The sequence below is a fragment of the Octodon degus genome, unplaced genomic scaffold, assembly GCF_000260255.1.
Source record: "Octodon degus isolate 3935 unplaced genomic scaffold, OctDeg1.0 scaffold00074, whole genome shotgun sequence".
Lineage (NCBI taxonomy): Eukaryota > Metazoa > Chordata > Mammalia > Rodentia > Octodontidae > Octodon > Octodon degus.
Window position 1 is genome coordinate 6,450,872 of NW_004524650.1, and position 26,028 is coordinate 6,476,899.

Sequence of the window (26,028 nt, forward strand, 5' to 3'; positions counted from 1 at the left end):
TATCCTAGGCGGAAACTATTTTTCTCTTCTTGGAGGTCCACCAAACACACGCTAACAGCCCTCTTGCCAAGCAACACTCCTGAAGCTGTCCAAGTTATGTGTCATATTTACAACCAGACCATGAATTCTAACCAACCCTACTCTACAGTTCTCCTTCCACCTCATTGAAGTCACAAGGATTTTAGAATACTTCAAAGAGAAAACAGTCTGAGATTTGAAGAGGTAGAGATGAAAGTTCCACAGTGAAGCATCATCTGGGCTGTCTCTTGGAATCACAGATCGATCACACGATAAAGACTTTACTTAGCAACACAAGCCTGCTGAGCTAGAATGACAATAACTAACCTACCTGGCACCTTTCCTCATGCCCAAGCCAGTGGCAGACATTGCTAATTGACTGTAGATGACTCTGCTGAGCAGGGGGTGTTCCAGTGGCTCCCCAACCCCCCTTGTAACCCCCCCAATGGCTTTTCAACAAAGCTCCAGGCAGCTGTGCCTCATTGATCAGCTGGCCTAGAGTCACTCTAGAGCAATAGAAACAGCCATGAAAGAAAGGAGCTGCTTCCATCATGGTAAGTGAGTTGATGAGACTTGAAGGGGGCAGTCAAACCCTGGTTGCCAAGTCATGTTAGGCTATTGTGAAGACCCGGCTTATAACGCAAAGCAATTTTGTAGCAAACTTGAAGGTCAGAGATGTCCAAAGGCCTCTATCTCAGAAACCCTGGAACCACTCTGAGGGGCAGTTCCCTGGGCTCTCAGTTTCCCATGCAAAACCCCACCTGGGTTCCCTTAGTGCTCTGCCATTTGTGCCTTTCAGGGCTCCCTTTCTTCCTGAAAAGCAGCCAACACAGAGTCTGCCTCCTCTCCCTGACAAAGGACTTATGTGTAATTAAAAGAGATTATGTTTGTAGGGGAAAACTAGCCTCTAATCGCCAAGAGAAGGACACGGCAGCCTGAGCCAGAGGTGCTCTGAGTGACATTTATGTTGCTTGCTGTCCATGTTCCTCAGCTCTGGGTGAACCCCTGGCCCTACTGTGACCACTGCCATGGGCTTTGCCAGACAGACACAGCTTTTGCTCTGGAAGAACTGGACCCTGCGAAAAAGGCAAAAGGTAATGGCTGCTGCCTGTAGGTAGGCCACAGGGGTGCAGCAGACAACAGGTGGAGAGTGTGGGGGAGGGCTGGGTCAGGGGAGGACGGTGAGGAGTTGTGGGCTGTTGCTGTTCTACTCTGAAGCAGTGTTTAGCAGTTTGGCCTCTCTGTGAGCCACTCCGACAAGCGCCCTACATAGGATGACAGGCTTTTCTGTCCTTGGTCACATCCCAGCCTTTGCCCCTTTTCCTGTGAGTGAGTTCCTTGCCTGTCCCTCTGTCTGTGTCAGGCACCCCGTGTTCCTGGTCACCCACACTATGCAGTGAGAGGAACCCTGAGCTCTGAAAAGCAAGCTCAAAGCCAGCCAAGAGCCTCTGTTCGCTCCGCAGTGCAGAGAAAGCTGCTTCATTGTTCTGGGTGGTACTCTGTGTTCTCACATTTTATTTATTTATTACTTATTTATTAGTACAGGATCCCACTGCACAGCTCGGCCTCCTAGCAGTCCTCCTGCTTTCAGCCTCCCCCACACTGTGACTACAGGTGTGTACCACCACGCCCGGTCTTGGTGGACGGCTCAGTGCACCCAGGGGCAGCGCCAGCACAGTACATGGTGCCCTGAGCTTGCCTAAGCAGGTGCTTAGTCCTCTGAGCTATCTCACCCGCCCTGTGATCTCACATTTTAAAGTCTCTGAAATTGGAGTGCAGCTAACAATCAAGTCATAGTTTAACCAGATATATTTTTTCCTTCTTTGAGGTGTACCCTAGAACTGATGGATGCCTCTTCGATTTAGCAAGTGCGATGTTTTATGTGGACATTTTCTGAGCCTCTTTCATGAACAAACATGGGGCTAGGCTGGAGTAGGGGCCTAAAAGCAGAAGACCCACATTCCCTCTTGGCCCAGCCTCTCTAATGGCTGGGGAAATGTGAAATACGTTTTGGGGTCCAGAGCAAAATAAAAGGCAGAGGTCAGGCGTCCTCTGAGAAAAGCAAGTGAGAGCCACAGGAGGCCAGGGAACCCCAAAAGAAATATAAATGCAACTGGCCTTTGTATAATTTTTCTGGGAGGGGTGAGGACTGAATATATAACTATAAGGAAACAATGTGCTTTGCTACAGCCTTGCAGGGTCCTGCAGGCAGCAAATGGCTTGAGGAGAAGGGAGGGGGGACGTAGAGCATGGGTGAGGGAAAGGAACTGGCCGGGGGCCAGGGAGGGCTGAAATTGGAAAGATGGAAAAACAGACTGGGGGGAGCACAGGAAGGGAGACCAGCTACAGCTAAGAACAGAATAACATTTGTCCCAAACCTCAGTTTGGGATGGTTCAATGTAGGGGTTTCTGGGATATCAGGAGTGCTGTGAATGCCAGCTGGCAGGCAGAGCAAGGGACCCAAAGTCTTGGAGCAGCGTCCACTCAGAGAGACCTGAATATAGAAAGGTGTTAGCGAAGCACAAAGCTTATCAACTGAGCGGGTGACAGAAAACACCAAGGCGTCCTGGCGATGGACTCGCAGGATTCGGCTACCACCCCAGAGCTGAAAGAAACTCAAGGAAGAAAAGACAATTATTAAGACAAAACAAAGAACTGAAATGAGGGCTTGTGAGGAGGCTGTCCAGGGTCTCTGAGGAGGTCTTAGACCCACCTAGACCCAACTCTGGCTGCTGAGTTTGAAACCCAGAGACACTGATGTAAGAAGCAGCAAGAAAGGGAGCAGCAAGGGCCACTCCCCTGCGCACACGGACGGCTCAGAGGCCTGTGGGTGGCTGTCAGGACAGGGAGGCTCAAGGGAGAAGGCCAAGTTAGAACTCGCTTGTCTGGGGGACACCATTGTCCCTAAGCTACAGCAGCACTCTGTCAGGGTACTGTCATTCCAAGTGATATATGAGGTCATCTGTCACCACCTAGAACCAAAGGCTCAGTCCCTTCCAGGAGCTTGCCTTCTTTTGAATGAACATATTACAAATAAGACCCATGGTTAAATCTATTCATTACTTTTCACTCAATCAACAAACACCGTTTAGCAGGAAATGCCAGGTGCTGAATACACAGCAGCAAATAAATGATCCAGGCCCTGTCCACATGATGCATGGAGTCTGTGGAATGCCAAGGGACATTCAATCAGCCATTGCTTTTTGTCTCTCTCTGTTATCTCTTCCTCTGCCTGTCTCTCCTTGTCCTCTCTTTCCTCCTCCCTGTCTTCCCCCTCTGTCTTATAAGGAACTAAAATTCATAGTTCATTTCACTTTCAATGTACACTTCATGGCTCTCAAAAAAAATATACCTGAGCCTTGAAGCTGCTGTCCTTCAAGGACTTCACTCCCTTGCAAGCACGGGGCTATTACAAAGAACTCCATTTCTAAACCAGGTTTGGCTCAGGTGCCCTCGGAATCCACTGTCTTTGCTTGGCATTGGCAGGTGTCCCCTGTTCAAGAACTCTGTCTTTTCCACAATGTGCTCCCTACTGGGATGGAGCCACACAGGCTGCAAACCTCAGCGTGAGGCCACCTCCCCTGCCCTGGCGGGCCCAGTCCAGGCTGGCCATCCTTGGATGCCATCCTGATGCCCTGGCAAGAGAGATCTCTGCTGCTCCTCCTTGTGGCCACCATATCTAGGAGTGTCCAGCACGGAGTGTCTGGGCGGGATGTCACCCCCAAGACAGGCATCCTTCAGAGCCCCCAGCAGCTCTGAGAGGGCTCTGCGGCTCCTTCCAAAGCTTTTGGCTCTTATTAGAGCTTCTGCTTTTGGAAAACGCTCATTATAGGAAGAATACATCACATTTGTCCCATAACTTAACTTTTAAGTTTTTTAATTCCTCAAATTTCCATGGTTTTAGAAGTTTACTCTTGTAAGCGGAGTAGGTGAAAACACATGCTAAACTTCCCATTCTCCTCTTCCAATCGCAAAGATATGATATGGAGGTCTTCGGGTTCCTGCTCTCCACTCTCTTTTTCTTTTTTCTTCCCTGTTAAAATTTATCAAAAATATTACTAAGAGCCTGGCACAGAACTGAATTGCTTACTTCATTTGACACAATGATTCCAGGAGAGAGAGACTTTAATGTCCCCGTGGGTGTGGATGAGGCAACCGAGGCTTGCAGGGAGGGTTAGTGCCTGGCGATTTGGGCCTGGGTTTCCAGCCATGTGTGATATTGGACAGGCAGGCACGACTACTGCCCCACACTACCCCATATCCAGCCCTGCCTAACAAGCTGCTCACAAAGGTCTTGGTCACCAAGATAGAGTGGCCAGAGTATCTATCATCCACTTGGACGAGAGGCGCAGACTTCATACTGCAGCTGGCAGGCTGAGGGACATGTTCCCTCCATACCAAGGTGAACTGGTCATAGCTCCTTCCCTCACGGAATTTGAAGCCCAGCAGGAAGAGGCTCTCCTGCATAATTATTGAGCAGAATCACCAGTGAAGCTGCAGAGAAGAAGGAAAACATGGGTGAAGGTCAGGACATGGGTTGTTCTGGGCATTCAGAGGAGACATATGGGGGGACAGAGACCTTTGCCTGCACATCATCCCTGTGACAAGAGGGCTCTTACTGCAGGACATGCACACATCTGCCCAGACTTCTGCAACCCGGGTCCCTGGATCCGGGATCATTAGCTGTGCCTCTTGCTCTTAAGAACTCACAGCCAGCAACCTTTGGTACTACCTCCTGGTATCTCTATGTCCGGACTGGGTATTTGGGAAGGCTTAAGGACTTATGAGAGTAGGGGACCATCATTTCCCAGCCCAGACCCAAGCTGGGACCCTTAGCTCTGGGAAGAGGCCGTGGCCTGTGTGGGAAGGCTGAGCCACTAGCCCCAGGTGCACCAGGTTCTGGTGGTGTTGCTGGGGCTGAGCAAGGCTGGGTTCTCGGTGCAGAAGGAAGAACTGTGCAGCTCATCTTTTGCCCTGGCTGCCCCTTTTAAATTGAAAACAGAGAAGGAGGGTAGAAAATCTGACTGGTTAAGTTTTAAAACAAGTACAACTCTGCCCTTGCTGGATCCCCTCTTCTCCCATGTAGACTGAACAGTAAAGAGGAGGAAGGGAGGGGAGAGAGAGATGGAGAACAAGGAAATACCAGTTTGGAGGAAAAAAATTTCCCTGGACCCCTTCTGAGCTTGGACTGGGCTTAATTAAAGTTACAGACATGTTTAAAGAGAAGGGGTAGGGCAGTCCAGCCACTCTGAAAACATGTTTTTAATTATACTGTGGAATTTCTCCCTAGGGTATGCTTGTGCACAGCTGAGCGTCAAGGACAAGGAAGGGGTGGGTTGGGGTGCACAGCAGGATGGGGGAGGGGAGAAGCTGCAGCAAAGACCCATAGGGCTGGGGGAAGAAGGCTGGTGGTCTCCGTGGTGCAGGGAGTGAATTGTGAGGCGGCACCACCCCAAATCACACTCACACAATTAGAGCACTAACAGCGATCATCGCTCCACAAATGCTTCCCCAAGATTATGAGCCACCAGCTAGGCCAGAGGCACTCAGCCTGGGCTGCATATTTTGGAATTACCAAGCAGTGTTGAAAAACATCCTGATGTCCCATGGGGCACAGCCTGAGAAGCCCATGTGATCCCAGGCAAGGGGCAGGGATTAGGGGCAGAAAACAGCAGCCTTAATTCATGGAGGTGAATAGGGACACAGGCAGAGTAGTACCAATCTTAGGATCAGGGAGTGAAGGAAGAAAGGACCCTGATCCTGCCCCTCCTGATGGAGGACTGGAAATTGCAAAGCCTTGTACAGACCAGGTGTCTGAACTGCAAGCTAAGCGAGCGCCTGGATGAGCATGACTGGCATTCCCTAGAGGGACAGGATGTACCAGCACGGGTTTGGAAATCTCACCTTGGGACACAGAAGCAAGACTAGCTGGTCCCCGCCCCCAAGCCCTGCAAGCCCCTCTTTATGTACGGAGCAAGGGACAGTATATCACTCATTTCTTAGGAAGTTGTACAGTTCTGAATCCAGAGATAAATGGAGGTCGAACCTAAGAGGCTGCAGATAATTTCACAGCATTTCCTTGTTTATCTGAATGTGAAATGTGCTGTCACTTTCAATGCCCATGTGACCCTTAGGATAACTGTGAGGCAGTAATAAATGGCCCGTGCTTATTGAGTGTTACCTTCTTTTGCCCGACTCTGCTTTCTGTGTTTGGCATTGTTAGCTCATTTCATTCTCAAAAGCGCTCTGGAAGGCAGGTCCGGTATCACCGGCGTTTCACAGATGGCCCCGAAGCACAGAGAGCACGAGCCGGTTGCACAATGCGTGCAGCTGAGAGAAGCAGGTTGGCTAGAACCCCAGTTTGTGGCCCCAGCGTGATCTGCTTCAGTCCTCAGTGTCCACAGCAGAACAAGGTGGCACCATTTCATAGATTAAAACAACAAAACAAAACAGAAAACAATAAACAGACCCAGAGATTAAACAAACCTGTCACTGATTGCAACCCAGATTCTTCCAGCCCCAAATCTGCATCAGTGTTTCACATACCAGGTCACCCTCAGACAGTGCTGCCGAGAAGCCAGCCAGGCATGTGACAGAAAGCCAACATGCAAGCCATTGTCTTAGGAGGAGTCACATAGGAAGAATCCGGACCGGTTGTCTCATTTCTTAGGTGAAGACACTGGGAACGGCCTCCAGCTTCATCACTTGCCCCTGTCACTACATTGCCATCTCGCTGAACCTGTTCCCCAGTTTATCTACTGAAGGGAGGATCTAGGATGGAAGGCCAGAAGTCACTGTCCATAAATTTGGGGTGTAGTTGTTAATTTTTCAGGCTCTTGAGAACCTGGGCCCCGTGTCACTTCCGGTTTCTCGGAGAAGCCTCTGGGACCGGTTTTGACAAAGTTTCACCCATTCCACAAATACTTGTTGGGAACCTGTTATGAGTCCTGCCTCCGATGCTAGAGTCACAGTGGAGGCTGGACAGGAAAGTTCAGAAGGCTGCGGGCACAAGGAGCCCCCACTTATGTGCGTGCGGCAGGAGGGACAAGACAGGGAATGCAGGCTGCAGGGAGGCCAAGAGCCTTGAGAAGTGAGCACCTGAAGGAAGAACCGCCCTTTGTCCTACCTTTATTTGAGCCTATGCTTCCTCTAACACGTCCTCCTTAGATACATTTTGAATAAAACATTGGTAAAAAATTACAACTGCACATTATCACCTATCCCTACACATTGTTTTACTTTTCTTCAATGCATGATCCATTTCATCCCACTTATTTATTTTCTGATTTATTTTCTTTGGCTTCCAGAAGGTCATTTTGAAAATGGGGGCGGGAGGGGGGGGAGAAAGAATAGAAAACACGGGTCTGTGCTTCCTAGCACGAGAGGACCAGACCTTGAGGACCACGTGGTTGGTGGACCACGGCCATCACGTGGTTGAGAGCTTATTTGCATTTCCTTGAAAGAAAAACAACCAAGGGTTAAATAAAACACCACCTGAGGAGGCCCCTAGCTCTCTTCTATACACTCAAGCCTCTATTTCTGTCTGCTTGCTCTAGTTCTCTTTTGGACCTAGTGTGTTTCCTTTCTGAGGTCTCTGGAGAAGCGTGTGGGGAGAACTCTGCTACGTCCTAATTCATGGTCCCCTCCCCCTACATCCCTCCGTAACTCCATATGTCCAAGCTTGATTCTAGCGTGTGGTGCTGCAGAGTGTGATCTGGATTTTCTTTTGGAATCAGGAGTCCTTCGACTCTCAATTGAGCCTGAATGTGAAGTGCAAATACCACCTTTCTACCATGCATTGATTTTAGTGGTCTCTTCCAGGATAAAAACCCAGGACTGTAGGCCCTGCTTTTTTTTTTTTTTTTTTTTTTTTTTTTTTTTTTTTTTTGAGATAGGGTTTCACTATGCAGTTCAGGCTGACCTGAAAACTAACTTTGTAGCCTCCGTCGACCTTGAACTGCAGCAGTCCTCTTGCCTCAGCCTCCCGAGGGCTGGGATTACAGACATTCACCACCACGTCCAGCCTTGCCCTGTTTTCCTTAAGCAACATAAATGTAAGTGGGAAAAATGTTGGAAAACCTGATTTCTATGAGTTTGTGGTGGGTCACAACTTTTCAAAAAGTCACGTGCTGTGGATGGTTCATTCATTGATTCAGTCATTCACTGACCACATAAAAGGTCTATCAAGTACTAGAAACCAATGTAATGGGCAGAGGCAGAAAGTACTGCTCCTAGAAGGCTAGAGTATGCTTCTCATTCTGTTGCAGCTGATGTGACACTGAACGGATCATTTGCCTTTTATGAGGCGCTTTCTTCATCTGCAGAATGAGGGCTGCACGGCCTTTATTATCTGCAGCACCAACTTTACCTAAGAGCTTGTTCAACGCGCAAGGTCTGGTGGGGCCCTCCTGGGACGCAGTCTGCGTTTATGTGCACAGTGACATCTGCAGAGCACCAAGGCGCATAATCTCTGTAATCCCTTTTGGAAGTCTTGTGTTAATTCAGTTTTCTAAAATAGAGGCAACATAGAACCCGAATGACCACAAAATGAGTTAGTACAACAAATCGCAGGGGGCGTGCAGAAGAAGAACAGCTTTCAGTTAAATACAGACATGCATTGCTTAACGATGGGACATGTTCCAGGAAGTGCCTGGTTAGGTGGCTTTGTCATTGTGCGAACATCAGAGAGTCTACTAAACACAAATCTAAGTGATATAACCTTCTAAGTCACTAGGCTTTATGGTTGTATGGTGTGTGTGTGTGTGTGTTATGTGCAAAAGAGATGGTCAATGTTTAAATTTTTAAAATTACAGGACCTGTTGCCATTGTCCTCAAATTATTTAAAATCCCCTCCTTTGCTCTGAACACATGTGTCCCATAATTCTTGATAATGTGTCTTTTACTGTAATGATTTTTAAAATGCAAACAGTCACCATATTTTTCAGTCACTCCCTGTATGTGCGTGCACATGCGCCATGTGCCACTCAGGGGCGGGCACAGGTGTGTGCACAGCCTGCTGCACCCAGAGCCACAAAGAACAAAGCAACACAATAGAAAATGGTGCACTCGGGAGCCATGAGAGGAGGGGCATGCGCGGGCTGCGGCTGATGACGCCCGGTCCACTGGGCGACGAGTGACGCAGAAGGTGCACACTGCATGACTACTGCTACAGGGACCATGAGGAAATCAGTGCGGAGAGTCCTCGCAAAGGGAAGCTCGAGATCCCCTTTGACCCGGCTGCTCCCCGCCGAGGGGTCTGGCTGAGGGATTTAAGGACGTCTCGTTGCACTGGTCCACACATTGCCGTGTGTACAGCACCTAAATCCTGGAAGCAGCCTGTGTGTCTGTTAGTGGATGAATAGATAAAGAAAATGTGGTTTTTTTCCGTACAGTGAAGTGCTACTGTGCCATGAAGAAACATAAATGTGAGTCATTGGTAGGAAAACGGCTGTGATGAAGACAGCAGTGTTAGTGGTGCAGGGCCTGCCTGGCAAGCACGAGGCCCTGAGTTTGATTCTTGGTATCTCCTCTCAAAATAGACTACCACATTAAGTGAAATAAGTCAGCCACAAGGCTTAAATATCACATGGCTTCTCTTACATGAGAACCCCAAAGTATAAAGAGCAAAATAAAACATAGCTAATGGGAAGTAGGGAACTAGATCTTTCTCAAAGGGGAGGGGGAATCAAGATGCCGGGAGGCTGGCTGTGGTGATGCACACCACTCCTATAATCCCAGCACTCAGGAAGCTGAGGCAGGAGGAGTGCCCAAGACCAACCTGGGCTACGTAGTGAGTTCAATGCCAGCCTGAACTCGGTAGTGAGAACCTGTGCCTGTCAAAAAAAACAGAGAGAAAAAGAGAGAGGAGGTGAGGAAGGAAGGAGGGTGGGAGAGGATGTGCGAGGATGAACAGAATTAAAATGTGTGATGTGCATCTACTCACACACAAAAAGTGGCAGCATCAGGTACTACAAAGGTGTACTAAAGGAAAGGAGGCAGGTGAAGAGACGGCTGAAGAGGGAGAGAGGGAATGGGAAGGGGATGAAAAGGGTACTGGGATACATTGTGTACGCGTACCAATCCCCCACAAGGAAACATGTACTAGAAACATGTAGTAATAAAAAGGATAGTATAGTACATACATAAGCCAATAAGTGTCATAGACATTTATTGTCATTATCAAATATGAGGCACTGCAAATAATTTCATACACTATACTTTTATGCAGCACAGTTGGTGAATTTGCACCAGCATCACCAGAAAAATTAAGTAGGGGGTTATGTCACAATGTCACAAGTGTTCACAGGACTTTTTCAGCTCCACTATAGTCTGTGGAGCTACAGCGATATATGTGGCCCACAGCTGAAGAAAACGTCATGTAGTCCAGGACTACACCTCTCCCTGAGTCTAGAGAGCTCGGGAGGGAGGTTGTTTGCTCTGGTACGCCTCCTACCATAACCTGCTAGCATCACTGGTCTTTCTCTTCTTGTTTTATTTCTCCAGATTCGCTTTGTGGTGGAACTCGTGTGGCCTTTATCTTTATTTCTGGTCTTGATCTGGCTAAGGAATGCCAACCCGCTCTACAGCCAGCATGAATGTGAGCACGGGGGAGCCTGGCCCAGCCCCAGCAGACACTGCCAGTCCCTTCAAAAGGAAGGACGGGGGAGGGGGGCGTGCAGGGCGCTGATCTGCTTCAGCATCGTTCCACGGCTGCAGCGTGCCTGAGACCCATCAGCGTTGCAGCTGCTGATGTTGGTCCCGATGCGTTCTTATACTTGTCTGTGGTGCTGAAGAAATGTACGATAGCTTTTTGCTTGTTTTCATTTCGTGGGTTGCTTATTTGTTTATACCTAAGCTCTCACCTTTTAAAAACAGGACAGATTATAGATGATTTCTGTGAGATACATCAGCCTAGTTCTGTTTTTCAATAGTGAGGCTAGTTTAGGGAATACGCGGTACAGGTACTTCAGGAAATAGGAAAACGAGTGTCATGCAACCATACTTCATGAGAGACCATCTCTCTGATCCCAGAGGCTTCTGGGGACCCACAAGAAGCCCTGCAGAAGCTTTTGGAGATGTAGCCTTCGTGGAAAGCCTGCACCCCCCTAGGCAGCCCTCATGAAGGCCTGGAGGTTAAGAAAGTTGCTCTGGCTCTGTGGTTGGTCTTTACCTTACTGACCAGGGGCTTCCAGTTTGCATTTCTCAGTCAACCTCCTATCCAGCAAACGCACCCACCCCAACTCCTATCCCACAGTCCTGCTGCTCTTGGGGGAAGGCGCAAACCCAGTGGTGAAAGGGAAACCAGAATGTCCTTTCCTCATGCCTCAGCAGCCTCCCCGAGCTTTGCCTCACACCCCTCCACGTCATCACTGCAAAGTGAGTGGCGCCCTCTCATACTTCTGTCCCTGCCTCTGCGGGAACACTTGCCCCATCCACATTAGAGGCCGCTGTTCTGAAACAATGAGTTCCTGAGGTCCACCCCACTCCCCTGGCCTGAGCCCTGCTATGCCTGGTGACTAACTCCCTCTTCTCTTCCTGTTTTAAAGGCCATTTTCCTAACAAGGCCATGCCCTCCGCAGGAGTGTTGCCGTGGCTCCAGGGGATTTTCTGCAACGTGAACAATCCTTGTTTTCAAAGCCCCACCCCAGGAGAATCTCCTGGAATTGTGTCAAACTATAACAACTCCGTGTAAGTACTGAGCGTCCTGTGTGCAGGAGGAAGCTGCACACCCTTCCAGCCTCCTTGTGCTCCCCCGTGCACCTACGTGCAAGCACACACAGTGCGCAGTCTGTGGGATGGCCTTTGTGCTGTGCTAACTCTCTAAGAAGGGGCGGAGCAAGCGTCACCTCAGGCTCAGGCTAGCAACTGGCTAGGGCACTGGGGCAGAAGGCTTCAAACTAAGTCCACATGGCACAATTTCTTGGTCTTTGATTTCCAGAGATGTGACCTTGCCCTGGTGGCAGCTCCTGCTGCGACACGTCATCCATCTGCTTGGATGGAGTCACTGTGTGAAAAGAACTCAGTCCCCTCACCCTCTCACTGATCGACCCAGACAGAATTCTCTTCCTTTAAAAGCTTTCTTGGCCACCCTAAGGGGTAAGAAAAAATGCCAGGGAGCATGCTGAGGTTAAATGAAATCAAGTTTGTAAGGTGGAGTTTACTTCTTGGGAGAAAATGAGGGACTCTAAATCCTCTTTAATTGCTGTGGGAGCCCTTGAGAAGCAAGATCTTGGAATAGGGCCTGAGAGCAGAGATTCTTAGCTGTGGGGCTGAAGACTCTTGCAAGAAGCTGATGAAAATGGTTGTGCCTTCTCCTGAGAAAAATGGACCCTCATACACATCTCTGCATTGTACATGTGATGTTAGGGAACTTGCGTATTCCAGGTTAGTGACCTCTGGCTTGGTATTGAATTTCAAGTCAAATCACAGAGGAAGAGAGCACCCCTTTGGGATTTCCTCTGAGTAGTGGGAGGGCAGGAGCTGAGAGTGCCCAGCCTTCAGAGGCTCTGGGATAAAGGCAGCACCCTGTGCTGACCCTGAGCCAACGAGGATTCATTGAGGAGTGGATTTACCCCATTCGTATAAACACCTGGTCAGATGAACAAGGAAGCATTTGGTGACTTCCAGGTTTTTTCAAGAGAAGCTAAATATAATTCCCCCACTTGCATTTAAAAAAGTTGTCTTTTTCCATAGGTCAACCTAATGTTCCAAGGTGCCTGTGTCCTCTAGGAATAGGTTATGATTGACTTTGCCTGCCAGTGGCAGAGTTGTGCCAGAGACTGCATGGTCTGTATAATACCCTGAGATAGCCATCTGTTTGTTGATAAACATCCTGAGATAAACATTTCTGGATTAGAGGAAGATACAGGGAACACTGTTCCTCCCCAGGAAAGTCAGAGAGGTAATGTTTTAGCTGAGTTCTTGTTGCTACACACACAGCTTGAAGCTGTAGTTTACAATCCACACTATGAGACTCTCTGGGTCTCCTGAAAAGAACCATCTCCCCATCCAGAGACTCCCTGGGGCATATCCAGTGGGATCAGAGAGCCCTGGAATCACATCAAGGAGGCTACAAAGACCTGCAGCTGGACAGGCATTGGCAGCATCAGGGGAGGGAGTGAGAAAGGGATCTCCAGACTCTACTTCCATTCATCATCTGAACCAGAAGTATGGTTCGTGTTTCACATACACCTATGGGCAGTATCACCTGTCAGGTTGTTTTTATTTATAAGGCACAGAAACTCATTTCAACAAGTGTAAGCTCTAGGGCTGAGAGCAAATGCTTGCTATGAATACATGATTTAGACCAATGGTGGCAAATTATTTAAAGCTTTCAGTGTAACACCATGTGTGCCGTAAGCTTGCCACCACTAAACATTCCCACTGAGCCAAGAGCAGCCCCAGCAAAGAGGGACAGAGCAGAGGGCCATCCAGAGCTGCTCCCTCAGCCCTTCTGTCTAGGCCAGCATGGTCCAGCCTTTCCCCCTCTCTCCACATGAATGCCATTCACCTCTCTCCATAGGCCACTCTCTCTTGCTTCCCAAAGCCCCAGCCTCATAGATCACCTTGTTCATAGCATTTTGCTTGAGCAGTCACAAGGGCACCCCTGAATCCTGTGTAGGTTCCTAGGAACATAAGTGGCTGCCCCTGCTCAATTTTCTATCCAGTGAACTTTGACAAAGGGATGTGTGTGTGTGTGTTTGCACACACGTGCACTCCCATGCAAGGAAGACCTTATGGATGAAATACGAGCATCAAAGCAACCCCCTATGAATGATTGGAATGGTAAGTTTCAGCAGTGGGTGGAGGCTGAGAAGAGCCTTCAGTACCTACCAACATCATCTGCATAGATTCCTCAGGAAGAGACACAGCGCCAGGTTGCCAGGTGACCCAGCCCTGTCCAAACAAAGACTGAACAAGTTAAGTCTGTCCTACATGAGCAAGGAAGTTTTTAAAGCTTCTTTTTGCAGTGATAGTACTATAAAAAATTAATGTAGTAGAGCTGGCCAAATAGCTCAGCGGATTAAAGCACCTGAAAGCAGGCACAGGGGCCCGATGTTTGATCCCTGGGCCTGCTGCGGCAGCCTCACCCCTGGGACGCGCTGAGACGGACATTGAGACTGGGCGTGGTGGTGCACATCTGTAATTCCAGCTCTTGGGAGGTTGTAAACTAGCGAATCATTGCGAGTCCAATCTAGTAGTGAGACCCTGAACACCCTGTAGACCCTTCCATAAAAATACAAGAAAAGGAATGTAGTAACTGATTCAAACACACTATTATAAAAAAACACAAGGTGTTATTATTATTATTTAAAAAAATCTTCTCTTTATTTGGTACAGGGTCTTACTGTGTAGCTCAGACTCATAGTGATCCTCCTGTCTCAGCCTCCCCAGCACTGGGATTACAGATGTGCACCACCAACATATGGTGTGCTGGGGGTTCCAGGGCTGCACAGTACAGGGGATCAAACTCCTTTTGCTTGCCAGACAGGCGCTTAGATCGATGAGCTATTTCACCAGCCCGATGATGATGATGATGACGATGATAATGATGATGATGATGGTGGTGGTGGTGGTGATGATGATGATGCTACAAAAATGACAGCTTTTTGTTGATAGGGTCTTATCTTTCTTACAGCTTGGCAAAGGTGTTTCGAGATTTTCGGGAGCTCCTTGTAGATGCTCCAGAGAGCCAGCGCCTTGGTGGGGTTTGGACAGACCTCCGCACCTTGTTCCAGCTCATGGACACTCTGCAGACTCACCCTGAGAAGGTTGCAGGTAAGCTAGGCTTTGGTGTTTTCAACCTCCACTTGCTCTCCCTTGTTGCACTCACTGGAGGCTGATGATGGGGGAAGCATGGGGAGAGTCTGTGGGGAAGGATCCTAGAGGAGGCTGGAAGGGATGGGCTGCAAAGGTGCAAGAATCTCCTTGGTGAAGCCACGACCTCAGAGGTAAGAAGTTGCCTCTGCTGGGAGAGCAGGAGGGTCTCATCCCCTGTAAGTCAAGCGATAGAAGGAAAAATGCTAAGAGATGTGGTGCTCTAGGAAGTGCCCAGCTGGATGGAGGTCTAGGAGTTTGTAGAGCATGGGAAAGGTGAAGAGTCCCAGGGAAAGAGCTAACCAGGAGCACAGAAGTAATGCTGAGTATCACTGAGGAGCGTTGGGGGTCAGACAACACATGTTTATCATGACATAAAATACACAGTCAGGCCAGAGAGACAGCTCAGCAGTCTAAGCACCTGCCTGGCAAGCTCAAGGACCCAGAGTTGATCCCCAGTACTGCATGCCGTTTCCGCCCCAGAAACCAGGCATGCTGTGCTGCCCACCAAAACTGGTGTGGTGGTACATACCTGTAATGCCAGCTCTGGAGAGACTGAGATAGGAGGATCATTATGAGTCTGAGCTGCGTAGCAAGACCCTGTACCAAATAAATAAATAAATAAATAAATAAATAATATTTTAAAATGCACAGTGACAGGATTCTTTGCAGTAATAGCATCTGAGGCAGAGCAGGTAAAGAACTAGGAGATGCAGGGAGGCGGGGGGGGGGCTTGTAGGGAGGTACCACAGAAAGTCACATAGGCAAGGGACTGAAGGCAATGATTGTACTGGCTACATCAGGTCTAGGCTGCAAAAGGATGGATAAGAAACCAGAAGTACCAAGATATGCAGGGACAATGGAGAGACAGAGAACAGAGGTCTCAACAGGTTCCCCTAAGTAAGTGAGGAAATAAGCAAGACAGAAGGATGGGTGGCTATAGTCAGAAAATGAAATACTGAAATTTAGGATTTAAAACAAGCTGGGCAGGATGGTGAGAACAAGTCTCCATGGGTGCCAAGGTGATGTGGAGCAGAGGAGAAGGTGAAGGAGAAGGAGAAGGGAAGGGAATGGGAGGCTAAGCTGTGGGGTCGTGCAAGATGGCAGAGCTGGGTGCGCAGGTGGGAAAGCCATTTGGAGTCTGGAGCAGTGAGGAAGGAGGCTGAGGACCTCCCTGCTGTGTCTCTCCTCCCAAAAAAGAAAAGTACAAAACAAATCCCAACAGGAGTAACAACACCACATGTCTTTGTGAAAGCATGAGCCAGCGTTGTGTGGGTGTCCCATCCATAGTGGACTCCCTGGTAGAAGTCCACTGGATAGGCTGCACAAGGCAGCTGGAATTAAATTCCTGGGAGACAGGTAAATGAATGCCTGCAAGGAAGTAAATCCCCTAGAATTCAGGGTCATGCAGTCTGGTGGTGGAGTCCTTCAAGAGAAGGCTGCCAGCAGGGGGAGATCCCTCAGGGAAATGGGGGTCAGATGCTGCGCAGGCAGCAGTTTCTGTGGAGAGACGCAGGCTCCCTTGTGTGGGCCCAGTGACTGCAAGGATGGCCTTTGAGACTGACAGAGTTAGGAAAGTGACCCCTAAGGGCTCTGCTGAAGAGACAAGTGAAGCTGGATGCAACAGCGTGTGCCTCGGCTTCCAACCAAGAAGAGTAAGAGAGCAGAACAAATCAACCCCTCCCCACCAAGCATGTGGGGCAAGACTTTGAGAGTCAGCGGCCCCTGGCACCTGTTGGGAACCAGCCCTGGGCTAATCTCCGGGAGTGGAGGGTGAATTGGGTGGGATTGGACAGTGACCCTGCGTGGGATGCTTGGCGGAGGGTCGCAGGGGCTTCCGGAGCACATGGAGCCAGAGGAGAAACTTCTCCCAAGAGAATGTGATCATCATCCATCTTGCCACCTTCTGCCTGCCAGCCCATGGGAGCAAGAAAGCACAGGAGTGTGCTCAGAGTGGTACACTGAGATGACTGAATTACAGCCTCACGTCTTAAGAGTAGCAAAGTGTGCATTTCACACATTTTCTACAAACCAGATTATAACCAGTGCATTCTTTAGTGCTCTGGAAAGAAGGGTTTATTTTAGTTAGCTCAAATTTGAAGGACTATGTAAAATAGGAGCACAATTTGCATTTTGAACAGTAAGAAAACAACATGTCCAGGAGTGGTACACCAAACCAAAAGTATTCTTTCCAAGGTTAAACAACCAGAAGAACTGGCCATGGCCTGGGCCATCCAGCTCCTAAAGTGACTGCAATGCCCTGCATTGGGCGGGACCTATGATAAGGAAGGCTTTTCATTTAAGTATCTGATCATCACATTGAGTTAGAGGCTAGAGGAAGTGTATGGGAAATAATTCCAAACCGCAGTTTCTTTGTGGTTTGTACAATGTCTGTATAAGAAGAAAAATCACTATTGCCTAATCCAAAAGTAAGACTAATTGCATTGGCCTACAAGTGGTTCTCGCTTCGGACCTTCAGGCTGTGAGGAGAGATCCCTAAAGGACAGCAGCTCTGGGAACATGGGGACAGTGAAGTTCAGGCAAGGCTCCTCAAAGGCTGGGAACAGAGATTTCAGAATCCTCAGGCCTGATGATGTGCAAGGGGCCAGGGATTCAGCCCAGGACAGTATCTGAAGGAATTCCAGACCGCCCAGGGACTGAAGCCCACTGTCAGGCCCATAGAATCTCCTGGAGAGCATCCAGGAGTTACCTGGGATGCACAGCAAAGAGCTGGCCTTTGAAAGCCATGGTAACTGTGGCTGCTCTGTGCTTCTGCCCCTCAGCTCCTAGTCACCTGGGAGAGTATGCAGAGTCTGGCCTGGGCAGTGTTTTCCTTTCCAGCAAACCTGTAGTGCTACATTCTCAGCAGGGGAAGATTAATGGTGAAAGACCAGATGAGAGCCCCCCACGTCTCCAAGCCAGCTCTGTGGTCTCTCAATCATCTTTAAACCCCCTCCGGAGGAGCCAGCTTATGCATTCTCAGTGCCCTGGCCTCCACCCCCACTTCTAATCTTCCCAGGGAAGGAACAAGAAGAACCACATTTCACACAAAATATACTTTTCGGTCCTCAGGCCCTGTTTCACATTTCTCCCTCAGGAATCCATTGAAGAAACTGTCTGGTATCGCCACTGCCTCTCACACTTTGGGCCCCAAACTCCCCTGCAGGTGTGCGCTGAGTCACATGGTCCTGCCCCTTGTGCTCCCTCCAGCAGCCGGGTCACCTGGGTAGTATAGGCTGTCTGGGCAAAAACACTCCCCATTCCTTGTCTGGCCCCTTCTCCCTGGAAGATAGTTGTGTGTAAGGTCAGTGAGTGTGTTAAAGAACAACTATGAAATAGATAACAGAATAGTACCCAAGTCTCAGGTTAGGACCAGAGGTGCCTAGAGAGTGCTCATGCCCTTCCCAGTGAGGCTGTGACTCAGGGTCAGGCCCTAGTGCTCAGTGTCACAGAGAGGTGAGCAGCTCTGCGAGTCAGAAAGGGTGGAGCTGGTGCCCTGAGGAAGGACAGCAGCTGGAGCCCCGTTTGGAACAGGACAAGACTTGAGCTTTGGAACATGAGAGAAGCCCCTCTCCCAGCCCTCCCACTCCCTTGAAGGACTGAGTTCAGGTCCTCAGGGCACCTCCAACTGCTTCTTGGCAAGGAGCAGTGACACTGGGCTACCAACGGAGAGGTCTCTGGCTTGCTAGGTTGACCCAAACTCCTTTAAGAAGACATTGTCAGCCATATTGAGCCAGACAAGGAGCTGTACAGGGAATGTCACCCTGCAAATGGAAAGGAACTGCCTGCAGACGGGAAGGCCAGGATGGGAGAGAATGGCTTGCTGTGGAGTTGGGCCAGGAGGAAGCAGGGGCACTGGATGGTTCAAGCTAGTTCATGGAAAGCTAGAGTGTGGGGTGTGGAGCAGGCATTTCATCCAAACCAGAGTCTGCCTCTGGGTTCAAATGGCTTTGTAGAGGTCTGGAACAGCAAGCTCCTCACTGGCCCACATCTCATGCGGTGCAATCTTTAGGCCGAATGTGGGCAGTAGAGGGATGGAAGGTGGGTACTGGGGAGAAGCCCAGGAAGGATGAGAACCATGTCTATGCCACTAGAACACGCATTTGCTGAGTGCTGTTTTCAGGCCCAGAAGCTAAGCATTTCACATTCCTGATCCTGCCCACATCTTAACACTTTGGCAGGTAGACAAAGAAAGTGTGGATGCCGAGAGAGGTTCAGGCCCTTGCCCCCCAGCCACCTCAACAGTCAGGAGCCCTTGGTGCCTGGAGTATTTCTGTCTCCAGCAGGTTTTTCTTTTGCTGTTGTTGGGTTTGGAGGAGAATTTTATTTTGTTTGCCAGTATTGAGGATCAATCTCAGGGCCTTTCCATTAAGCTACATACTCAGCAACTTTTATATTTTCAGACAGGGTTTCACTAAGTCACTAAGTTGCTCAGGATGGGTTCAAATTTAGGATCCTCCTGGCTTAGGCTCCAGAGTTCTGGGATTATAGGCATGTTGCCACCACAAGACTAAGCTTCTGGCAGTTCTTGAGTGAAGGCGCAGAGGCTCTGCTTTTTCCATTTGAACCTTTTCTTGCCCTCATGAGCTCATCTGTTTTTGTCCATGCTGATACCCTGAGCTTGAATCATGAGCTAAGATGACAGAAGTGCCAGCAAGGTCCCCTACCCTGTGAAAACTGCAGTGTGGACAGGTTATATATCTCTTCCAAAGCCAGGCCAGCACCACTGGCACTTGGGGGCCAGACAACTCTTTACTTGGAGAGGTAGAGTTGTTCTGTGCATTGTGCAAATTTTAGCAGCATCCCTGGCCTCCAACCATTAGCACCAGTTCTGTTGTGACAACTGAAGCTCCAGATAGTGTCAGATATTCCCAGGGCACAAAACTGTCCTTCTGCGACTCTCCACCCAGACCCTGTTGAGAGCCACTATTCTAGATCAACCCCGAGAACCACCAAACAAGTACTTCACCCTAGGCTAGCTGTCGCACCTCTGTGCCTCCCGGCTTCACTAGCAAGTGCTGGGGCAGCATTGCCGGCAGCTACTGTCACCTGGGCTCCAGGTATTCCCAGGGCACCCAAAACAGAGCCTCCTCTGGAAATCAAGTTATAAATGTTTCTAGTCTACTCCAGCTACTTTCCTTTTCTTAACCCATCTTTCTTTCCATGCCCTATTCTTCTTCTCATTCATACATAGGAAGAGGAATACAAATTCGGGATATCCTAAAAGATGAAGAGACACTGACACTATTTCTCATGAGAAACATTGGCCTGTCCAACTCAGTGGCTTACCTTCTGGTCAACTCCCAAGTCCGTGTGGAGCAGGTAGGTGGGTGTCATTGGTCAGTGTTCCTTGGAGGGGTGGGGTGAGCACTGAATTTGAGAAAGGTGAGAGAGACCTCAGCTTTTCTTTTTCCTTAAACTATTCAGGGTCCATGAGTCATGCCCCAGATTTAGAAAGTACCGGGGATCACTGAGATGATGAGCGTTCTCACAGCAGCACTGTGAAGCACACAGATCCTGGCAACACTGAAAATACCTTAAGTTTTGTTACTGGAAGGAAGCTGAGCTTCAGGGCTGAGGGAATTGGGAGCAATGTATTTGCTAGCCAAATATTGAAACCATTGTGAACCAATCCTGCAGAGACCTTGCCTCAGAGAGCTCACATTCCAGAGGGACTGTTTGTAGCTGTCAAGAACTGTTGCAGGGGGCAGGAGAGATGTGTGGCAGGGACAGTGTAAGACGGGTGATGAGAGAAGGACTCCCTGAGTGCTTACTGGAGCAGCCCTCACTGAAGAGAAGGCAACCACACAGGCAACTGTGGGAGAGCTCTCGCATGAACTGGCCCTGGCCAAAAACTGGCTTGGGCCAAAACCTAGTGGTGCAGTCTCTGAGTCTGCTAAGGTCGCCTCCTGAGGTTACTGAGTCTGACACTGGCAAGCGAGGAGGCAGCATCCTCTTTATTGGACCACTAGTGCCAGGTAAGCCCCTTCTTGCATGTTCCTACAGCATTTCTAACTTATCCCTCCCCAAATCTATTTCATTCATGTTAGTGATTTCCCATATGTACACAGAGCGCCCTTGCCACACACATGTGACTGTCCCTCCGTGAGCTCCTTTGTCCCTCACAATAACCTGAGACGAGGTGTCCAGTGATGGCATGATTTGCACACAGATACTGAAAGAAATGGTCATAGCTGGAGTAGAGCATAGATCTTATTGCTATTCCTATATTTCTTTCTGTAGCCCAGTGGTTCTCACAGTCTGGCCACCACCACATCAGTGACACCTGGGCACTTATTAGGAGTGCAAGTTTCAAAGTCCCACCCCAAGCTGGCAAAGTCCAGAACTTTGGGAAGGAGGCTTGGGCTCAAGAATCACAGGGAGAATGCAGGATCACAGTGGCTAAGGACTCAATACACCCTCTGACTTCCTTCCTGGCCAGGTCTGAGCCCCCTTTCATCTAGCAGGGAGACCAAGACATATAGACAGAATTATTAGGGCTATCAGCCCTGACCCAAAAATTTGCACAGGTGCTGTCCTGGCCTGGACCAAGCAGGGGATCCCACTCCACATGGAGGTGAGCAGTTCTGTGGAGGGTGTTTTCATGCTGGTTCTTACATCTCAGTGAGGGAGCCCATGCTTGTTTTTCTGACTACTCAGACTGTGAGGTTGCCATCAAAACCCAGTGAGGGTAAGGCTGGCCAGACAACTCAGCATCTTAAAGCGACTGCTTAGGCAGATGCAGGGACTGGGGTTCAATCCCTAGCCTGCTCTGCCAGCCCTGCCCCTGGGACACACTGAGATGGAGATTCAGACTGGCTGTGGTGGCACATTCCTATAATCCCAGTCTTGGCAGGCTGAAAACAGGAGGATCATTGAGTCCAATCTGTGTAGTAAGACCCTGTAGACACTGTAATTAAAAAAAAAAAAAAGAGGCTTTCACAGAGAGCACATTGGCCAAGCAATGGCCATGACTCATCCACATGGCTGACACTGACAAAGGTTCTACAATCTGAGGTACAGAATCTCAGGATAAATCCTGAGGGGATTTCACTGACCTTATCAGACCCAAAAGCTACAACTCTTGTTGCATAGGTCCTGCTTTACCTTGGTCTTAACCATCCAGCAGAAAAATATAAAAATGAAATATAAGAAGTAAAGCCATGCTGGTATGTTGAGCTATAGGGGACTCAGGTCAACAATTTCTGACATTGCCAGTCAAGCGGAAGACCCAATACTATTATGGGCTACTGGACTCTTTTAGAATATCTTGCTTAGTTTACACACCTATAATATTCAAATAACAGAACTTAACAAAAAAAAAAAAGGGGGGGGAGGGCTGGTGAGTTGGCTCAGTGGTCTAAAGCACCAACTTAGAACAAGCTAAGCTAAGCAAAACACAGGGACCGCAGTTCAATCTCCCAGCACCAAATGCCAGCCAGACCTGCCTCCTGGTGGCGAAATGAAATGAATACGCTTCTGAACATCAAAGGGCCGGGGAGATGGCTCAGTGGAATAAGTGCTTCCCTGGCAAGCGCAAGGTCCTGAGTTCAATCCCGGTTCCACAAAAAAAAAAAAGGAAGTAGCAAAGTAAAGAGAAAACCTCCATACTATGAACAGTTTGGCCAGTTACTGCTCAGACATAAGACTAATATCAATAAAGAATTCAAAAGATTCCAACCTCCCCTTTATCCCCCCAAAATCAAGCTGGGTATAGTGGTGCATATCTGTAATCCTAGGACTTTGGAGGTTGAGTAAAGTCACCAGGAATTTAAAGCCAATTTGAGTTTAATGGTTAGTTCAAGGCCAGTCTTAAATGCATAGAAGATCCTGTCTGCAAACAAACAAGAGATCCCCTGAAAAAATAGGGAAGTGAAATAAAGATGCATTTGCTAGGAGTACAAGTGGTGAATAAATAACTGAAACGAGGTTGACTTCATGTGGTAATTGGATATATGCAAATTAAATCAACATGGAGATTCTATCTTACTCCAAAAATAATGGACATCATCAATAAATCAAATAATAAGAAACACTTATATCTTTGCAGTAAAGGAACACTTCTACATTGTTAGTCACACTGTAAACTGCCACAATAACTATGGAAATTCATATGGAGTTTCCTCAATAAATTAAAAGTGGATATTCCATTTGACCAAGCTATTCACTTTCTAGGTGTTATCCCGAAGCAATAAATACATTATATTATAGTGGTGCATACACATTCAGTTCTAGAGAAACACAATTCATATAGTGAAATCTTTAAAGTTTGTCTATATATTCACTACCATCTGAATAGATACTGAAAAATGTGTTTATACAAAATGAAGTACTGCTCTCCCATAAGGAAAGATAAAACTGAGTCACTTGTAGAAAAGTAAATGCAATTTGAAACCATTATGTTAAGTGAATTAAATAAGACATAATAGCTTAAAAAAAAAAAAAAAAAGAAAGAAAGCAAGCAAGAAAGGGGGCCGGGGAGATGGCTCAGTAGAATAAGCACTTGCCTGGCAAATACAAGGGCCTGAGTTCAATCCCTGAAAAAAAAAAAAAAAAAGAAAGAAAGAAAGAAAGAAAGAAAAGAAAGACAAAAAGAAAAAGAAAAGAAATGCGGCAAGAGAAACTGAGGTTAAGCTCCTGGCCAGGCCCAGAGGCAGGCCTGACTCCTGGCACTTCCCAGCATCCCCTATACCCCCACCCAAGGAGAAGTTCTTAAAACACCAATTGCCCATTTCCCCCTCACTTTTTCTTCAGCTCATAAAACACCAGTGCTGGCAATTCTTGCGATGATTTCCAGTTGGTAATAAAAAGAAGATGGAGATAAGGGCAGGAATTTAGGGGAAATTTCTCTTGGGTTCCTACTGATATGACCTTTGGAGCTCTAGTTGCTGCACTTCTGGCAGCAGGAATGAGGCCTTTCACAGGGAGGTCAGGATTATTAGGCTATGACTTTGTGGAGTGTCCAAGTGTCCCTGTCTCTGAGTAGCTAGCGAGCAGGGCCAGGAGCTTGCTCTGCTTTGCAGGGGTCGTTCGCACCAGCCTGACCCCTCTGTGCCTCCTGGCCCCCTGAGCTTCTCTGCCTATTTTCTAGCTCTCAGTCTCAACCTCAACCACATCCAGCTCTGATTGTATCAGTGCCATCCACTAAAACTTTCAGCCATGAGGGCAACATCCACTCTTTTATGTGCCCCAAGCAGCTGTACAACTGACCATCTTCATTACCAGGGAATTTGTGTTCTTTACTGTCAGAAATAAATATCCTTCTGGGTCCTTGCTGCTTGTTTTCTGGGCCCAACTCCAAAGGCAGTCGTCACCCCTTGCTCCATCTAGGGAACTCTCAGAGCATGAAATGCTACAGTTCCCTGGCTCATCACCCTGGAAACTCCTAAACATGGTTCAAGGCCCAAATCAAATGCTGCATCCTCAGTAAAAACACTTATAAACCTCCTTTCTTTGTCCCACCCACTCCCTCTTCCCTCCTTGCCAAAGAGCTAATGGGGGAGTGATTAAGCTCTGGATTCTGACCTCAGCAAGACCACACACTTATGTGTGTGACCTCAGGCAGATTAATGAACCGCTCTATGCCTGTTTCCTCTTTTGTAATTGGGAAGAATACAGTGTAAACCATATATGGTGGTTGTGGTGGTTAGAAGAGTGAATGCATATGGAGTATTTAGAATGGTGTCTGACACACAGTAAACAGTAAGTGTGAACTACTTTCACTAGCTGTTCATCTCTGTTTCCCAGTCCCTGTCCTGCACCCCACACAATGAAAAGTCAGTGCACAGGCCTTGAGAGAATGAGGAACTTCCGTCGTGTCCCACAAGCCAGCTGTGGAGGTTTCTCACGTGACCCATCCTCCACTACTTTCCTCCTGTGGAATATAAGAGGTTTGGACAAAGTGAGCCTAGTGACTCCCTCCACTTCAAAATGTTCCTCACTCTGGGATTAGAGGTGGGGGCAGGGTTTGCCTAAGGATAAGAAGTGAGGTGTGGAAAAAAGAGGCTTTGTAGGATCATACTCCTAGGTATAGGGCACTGGGACTGCAGAAGCCATGGCTGGGTTTTCATTAGCTGTGGTCTGTGCCTCATGTGGACCAGGCTTTCTAGTCTGATCTAAACAGTTTCCATTCAGGGGTGGCATAGCCTGGGCCTACTCTGCTCCCCAGCCCAGAAATCTGTATAACTGGAAGCCACATGAAGGCTGCAGTGCCCTGATAATGTCACCATTTTCATGGTACACGAGTCTTACCTCTGCAGGAAACCTGGGACATCAGGAAGCCAAGTATTTATTTATTTATTTTGTATTTTAGGGAAGGTTCTACAGGATTTGTAGGGTCTCACTACTAGATTGGACTCATGATCCACCTGTTTACTGCCTCCCAAGAACTGGAATTACAGGCCCATGCCACCACGCCCAGTCTCAGTTGCTGTCTCAGCGTACCCTGGGGGCAGGGCTGTCAGGGCAGGCCCAGAGATCGAACCCCCAGCCCCTGTGCCTACTTGCAGGTACTTTAATCCACTGAGCTATTGTCCATTGAGCTGCCCAGGAAGCCAATTATTTAGAATGGTGTCTGACACACAGTAAACAGTCAAGACCCCTGACTTGCTTGGCTTGCTAATATTCTCTGCCTCGGTAACCTCTGGAAGCCAACATGGACATGGTGCATCCCAGTCACTGTTTATTATGAGTCCTCCAGGAACTGCAGGACGTGAGCTTTCCAGACCTTAGGGTTGTAAGTAAAACACAGGGTGCCTACTTAAATCCAAATTTCAGCTAAATTGTAGGAGACACTTCCAGGTCCTCCTCTCTGTCCAAGAAGCCAATTATTTGTAATCCCAAAGTTACGTTATTGGAATCCCATCAAGTTGATTCCAATTTACCACTTACAATGCAACCCATGGCGAAAATAAAGACACTAAATTATATCTTCAATCATCGGGGAGTCAAGGGGCTCTAAGTCCAGCCACAAAGATGGCTTTCCGGAACCAAGAGAGCGACCCAGGGCCTCACCCAGTTTTATTCAGTGGGGGAGTGGCTTGAGGATTGACTGAAAACTGTGGCAAAGAGACAATAATGAGCTGAGGTAGGTTGTGGCCTAAATTTACCTCTGCGGTATGCAGAGAGGATATGCAGAGAGATTAATCTGCATTATATAGTATCTAATGTTTTATTTTTAATTTTTATTTTATT

At 48.3% G+C, this 26,028-nt stretch overlaps 1 protein-coding gene across 1 annotated transcript in view; it reads left to right on the top strand.

The window, feature by feature from the left end:
- Positions 1 to 1,031: 1,031 nt before the first annotated feature.
- The window catches only part of Abca4 (ATP binding cassette subfamily A member 4), a 136,038-nt gene continuing 111,041 nt past the window's right edge, over positions 1,032 to 26,028 (top strand). Inside the window, exons 1-5 of the mRNA XM_023720317.1 lie at positions 1,032 to 1,112; positions 10,522 to 10,615; positions 11,565 to 11,706; positions 14,657 to 14,796; positions 20,030 to 20,157. Coding sequence (XP_023576085.1) covers positions 1,047 to 1,112; positions 10,522 to 10,615; positions 11,565 to 11,706; positions 14,657 to 14,796; positions 20,030 to 20,157 — 570 coding nt within the window. The 5' untranslated portion in view covers positions 1,032 to 1,046. The remainder of the gene's footprint in view (positions 1,113 to 10,521; positions 10,616 to 11,564; positions 11,707 to 14,656; positions 14,797 to 20,029; positions 20,158 to 26,028) is intronic.